At 36.4% G+C, this 5,359-nt stretch overlaps 1 protein-coding gene across 1 annotated transcript; it reads right to left on the bottom strand.

Annotated features, from left to right (window-relative positions):
- Positions 1-2,382: 2,382 nt before the first annotated feature.
- On the bottom strand, positions 2,383-4,666 carry LOC140140857 (uncharacterized). Its single transcript, XM_072162601.1, has one exon. The coding sequence runs from the start codon at positions 4,468-4,470 to the stop codon at positions 2,998-3,000; it is 1,473 nt and encodes a 490-aa protein (XP_072018702.1). The 5' UTR covers positions 4,471-4,666; the 3' UTR covers positions 2,383-2,997.
- Between the last annotated feature and the right edge of the window lie 693 nt (positions 4,667-5,359).

Here is a 5,359-nt window from a genome sequence, read left to right on the forward strand (position 1 = left end):
GTGGAAAGTGAGAAAGAGAGTGAGAGTATTATTTTCCAAACGAAAATAATACCACGCGAAAATATAATAATCTCTATTAATATTATACGCAACTCGCCATCTCTAATAATTAATCAAATCTAAGATCCAAAATACTATTCGGGAAAACCCGAATAATGCAATTAGCGCATGTACATGTATATGTGCTACCTAGTAATGCGCTGTGCGGTACGTGTACCTTGACCTCATTGATATGCATAATCTTGCACGTAAGCCAAGCCAGCCATCGCGCAACAATGGAAACCAAATAAATTTAATTACAAAAATCTAAGATAGACGAACTAAATCAGTCATTTCTCTCTTTCCGCTTTACCTAGAAAGTCCTGTTATATACCAACATGAGCAGCAAAGAATATTATATTGTTTAAAACATATGATTTTGAAATACGAACACGATAAAGCATGATTTTGGGGGTTAATTGTGGCCAAAACCGATAAGAAATGTGCAGAGATGCTATGCTTTCCGTATACACGCACACGGAAAATAAAACAACGAAGCATCACTCGAATTGCTCACAGAAAATCGCTTAAAACACATCCTGAAATTAATTTCACGACTCCCAAATCACCTCTGCGTGTTCTATACATAATAATCTAAGTTGAGTTGGAATGACTTAATTCCCAGAACCATTTATAATGATAAAAATAATAAAAGAATAACGGAAGAACAAGAGAAATATAATTACCTAGAACGGTCCGCACCGGAGTGGGGAAATTTCCACTCCAGCGGGACCGCGTGGTAAGCAGCCAATCAGCGAGGCTTATTACCAGTTAATTGATTGATTGATAATGACGTAATGCAAAACGAATTTTTAAATTCGTTTAAATTCGCCTTTAAAAAGGCGCACTACGTAATTTGGATAATAAAATTAAAAGATACTAAATAATAATATTTAATATTTCGAATCCCGTCACAGGGTCATCAAGTGTGACTTTTATACTTGCACGTTATGTCACTTCTAAAGTTAAGTGCCCCCCCCCCCCGGCTGCAAACATGGGGAAAATATATAACAGACAATTGATGCTCTTCCTTGATCATTCATGTACAAGTAGTCCCCCACAAGTACACTAGAAGTGCCACCCCCCCCGTTTGAATCGCAAATTTCAAAAAATCTACATTATTTGATATCACCAGGGCATTCCTCGTACATTCAGAATGCAATTTTATTTGTCTGATGTGCTCTCATGTCCCACAAAAAATACTGGGTAAACTTTCCTTACTTCAGCTACCTTTATGCTGTTACTGGGCAGCATCTGTGTGGTCTTTGTCCAGGAAATCTTCAGAAAGCCAGATGTAGTTTAGGAATGATACAAGACACTTTTAAGTCTGATGTGGCTCTGCTGGTCTAGCAATCACATAATGCATTTAAAGTGCCATGTAAAAATCTGGAAAATATCAAGTTTAGACTGCCCATGGAACCATCATGATGACAAGTGATACTTGTTTGAATATATTTTGTGGTCACCTTGAGATAAATACTACCCATAGAAATGATTAATGTATATCCATTAGGCAGTGTCAAGGGTTAGCAACTTTGTGGTGGATATGTATCATCAGCTAGTTATTGTAACTACATAAACCAGACACACATTCCATTTGGGGCGCACATGCAACGATCCAGCCCTTTAATGGTTCATTTACAAGTTTTTATTCAAAGTAAGGAAGATTAAAGTTTTAAAATGCTCATACAATTAATGTTGGAACTTGAACATATCTCCTGCAGCAGGTTTTAATATGTTACAGAGTTTTAATGTCTTGAGTCTGGTCTATTAAAGTTAAGTGGAGAAGACTGAATCCTGCAAATACTGTTATTCCAGCACTCAAAATATTTTGGTTTGGCAGGATTGAGAAGGGGGTCAGTTGGGTGATCGCAAACACATCAATAATTTTGTCCACCTTAAGGGATCTAGAATGAGCGTTTATTGCGTTTCGACAGTATTTTTTGTGGGACGAGAGCACCTCAGACGTATCGAATTGCATTCTGAATACTGAAGCATGTCTTTCTGATATCAAATAATTTTCATTTTTGAAATTCACGATATAATACAAATTTTATGACAAATTATTAAAATTTGATATTTTTCAAATTTTGATAGATAACAGTCCTCGAAATAAATTTTATAAATCTAATGATATATTCTTAAAGTGTATGTAGCTGGGAGGAAAAAGCCGACGATCAATTGAAAATTTTGACCTTTTATATTGAAGCTATAGATTTTTTTCCCAAAAAGACCTATTTTTTTTGGGTGTTTTGGGAAAAAAATACATATCTTCAATACGAAAGGTCAAAATTTTCAATTGATCATCGGCTTTTCATCCCACCTACATACACGTTAAGTATAAATCATCAGATTTATAAAGTTTACTTCAAGTACTGTTAAATATCAAAAATATCAATAATTAATGATTTGCCATAAAATGTGTATTACATTGCGAATTTCAAAAAGTCAAAATTATTTGATATCAGAAGGACATTCTTCATATTCAGAATGCAATTCGATATGTCTGATGTGCTCTAATGTCCCACAATAAATACTGTCCAAACATTCATGCCACTTCCCTTAAGGTTTCTCTTTCATGAGATTTGACGTGTGCTGTCCGAGTACTATTCTGTGCAAAATGTTTGTCAATAATCACACTGGTAGGGTTTCTCTTTGGTGTGAGTTCTGATGTGTTTTGTCAGTTTATTATCTACTGCAAAACATTTCTGACAATACTAACTGATAGGGTTTCTCTTTGGTGCGAGTTTTGATGTGTGTTATCAGATGACAAATCTGTGTAAAATATTTCTGGCAATATTCGCACTAATAGGGTTTCTCTTTGGTATGAGGTCTGATGTGTATTGTCAGTTTACAATTCTGTGCAAAACATTTCTGGCAATATTCACACTGGTAAGTTTTCTCTTATGAGTTCTGATGTGTCTTGTCAGATCACAACTCTGTAAAACATTTCTAGCATTACTCATACTGATAGGGTTTCTCTTTGGTATGAGTTCTGATGTGTCTTGTCAGATCACTACTATGTGCAAAACATTTCTGGCAATACTCACACTGATACGGTTTCTCTTTGGTATGAGTTCTGATGTGCACTATCAGATTACTTTTCAGAGCAAAACATTTCAGGCAATACTCACACTGGTAGGGTTTCTCTTTGTTATGAGTTCTGATGTGTCTTGTCCGATAACTACTCTGTGTAAAACATTTCTGGCAATACTCACACTGATAGGGTTTCTCTTTGGTATGAGTTCTGATGTGTGCTGTCAGCGTACTATTCTGTGCAAAATATTTCTGGCAATACTCACACTGATAGGGTTTCTCTTTGGTATGAGTTCTGATGTGTGCTGTCAGATCGCTATTCCGTGTAAAACATTTCTGGCAATACTCACACTGATAGGGTTTCTCTTTGGTATGAGTTCTGATGTGTCCTGTCAGATCACCATTCCGTGTAAAACGTTTCTGGCAATACTCACACTGATAGGGTTTCTCTTTGGCATGAGTTCTGATGTGTGTTCTGAGATGACAAATCTGTGTAAAACATTTCTGGCAAAATTCGCACTGATAGGGTTTCTCTTTGGTATGAGATCTGATGTGTCTTGTCAGTTTACTATTCTGTGCAAAACATTTCTGGCAATACTCACACTCATAGGGTTTCTCTTTGGTATGAGTTCTGATGTGCACTATCAGATTACTTTTCAGAGCAAAACATTTCTGGCAATACTCACACTGGTAAGGTTTCTCTTTGCTATGAGTTCTGATGTGTCTTGTCAAATCACAACTCCGTGTAAAACATTTCTGGCAATACTCACACTGATAGGGTTTCTCTTTGGTATGAGTTCTGATGTGTCCTGTCAGATCACTATTCCGTGTAAAACGTTTCTGGCAATACTCACACTGATAGGGTTTCTCTTTGGTATGAGTTCTGATGTGTATTGTCAGAGAACTATTCCGTGCAAAACATTTCTGGCAATACTCACACTGATAGGGTTTCTCTTTGGTATGAGTTCTGATGTGTGCTGTCAGCGTACTATTCTCTGGAAAACATTTCTGACAATACCCACACTGATAGGGTTTCTCTATGGTATGAGTTCTGTGCTGTGTGAGAGTACTCCTTCCAGCGAAACACTGCTGACAATATTCACATTGATATTTCTCAGTGTGAATTCTGGTGTGGTTCACTAGGCAAATTTTTAGAGCAAAATATTTCTGACAACACTCACACCGATGTGTTTTCTCTTTAATGTTCATGAAGTTATTACATTGGTACCATAGCCGCCTGTTATTATTCAAATGTCTTTGCTCCCCATTTTTTGACAAACGAGCCCGCACATATTTAATCAGATGTCTGTTAACATGAGTTTTGAATTTGTCCAAAGAATAATACTCGAGTCCGCAAAATGTACAAGAAAATGGTTTGAAAAGTTTTGACGCCATCTTAAGAAGAACCCAACAACATTCGAATATTTAGATCAAGTTTCTCTGTGTTCCTAAAACATACCACGGAATGAGATTGAAGACTAGCGAAGACGTCTTTAAGAGAAGTAGCAAGCAATACAAGACCACAATCCTCACTGGCGTCTGTTTTAGCCCTGGTTCTACTTTTACAAGTTTCCAACTGCAGCGGATCAAAATATCTGAAAAGTTACAACATTGATTAATGTTAATTATATTCTGAAAGTTTACTTTCAAACCACATGTTGTTTTATATCTTAAAAGAATTGGATAAAATCCACATGTATAAAAATATGCGAATGAGGTTTAAGCAACCAATAATTCATGTGGAACATTTCCATGTCTTGCAGTTCTTGAGTTAAGGCAAATAATGTTTGAAAAAATAAAAAGTTTTGTTCATACCCCTAACCTTTTTGATCTTCTTCATAAAACCCATAATTTTGTGTTTCGATCGTAATAGTGCAAACACTGCTTAAATCTCCTCCAACCCACTTTAAGGAGTGCTTATTAGATTTTGGATGGTAAGCCCTTTTTGTTTGATGGGATATAGGAGGGTCATTCAAAAAGGTGAATACCTGAATACAAAACCCACCCAAGTCCATCGAAAGTGATTTTGAGCAAACTAAAAAACAAACAAATGGGTATCAAACATGCTGGGTATAGGCCATGTTGGAATTCACATGCTCAATAGAGGCACACACAGTGTCGACTTCCTATACGATAAATATAAATTTAATACTCCGTTGGTGAGCGACAGCCGACTAGTATTTCACCGAGCGCAAGAAAAGGAGTTCTATCTGATTGGCTAGCAATCGATCGCTTAGTAGTCAACTACAAACTCAAAACTGAGCAATGTGTTCAATTCGATTGA

Source organism: Amphiura filiformis, chromosome 19, assembly GCF_039555335.1.
Source record: "Amphiura filiformis chromosome 19, Afil_fr2py, whole genome shotgun sequence".
NCBI classification, from domain to species: domain Eukaryota; kingdom Metazoa; phylum Echinodermata; class Ophiuroidea; order Amphilepidida; family Amphiuridae; genus Amphiura; species Amphiura filiformis.

Bases quoted from the DNA above. Each gene is read 5' to 3' on its own strand.
- LOC140140857 (XM_072162601.1), bottom strand. From the start codon at position 4,470: ATGGCGTCAAAACTTTTCAAACCATTTTCTTGTACATTTTGCGGACTC.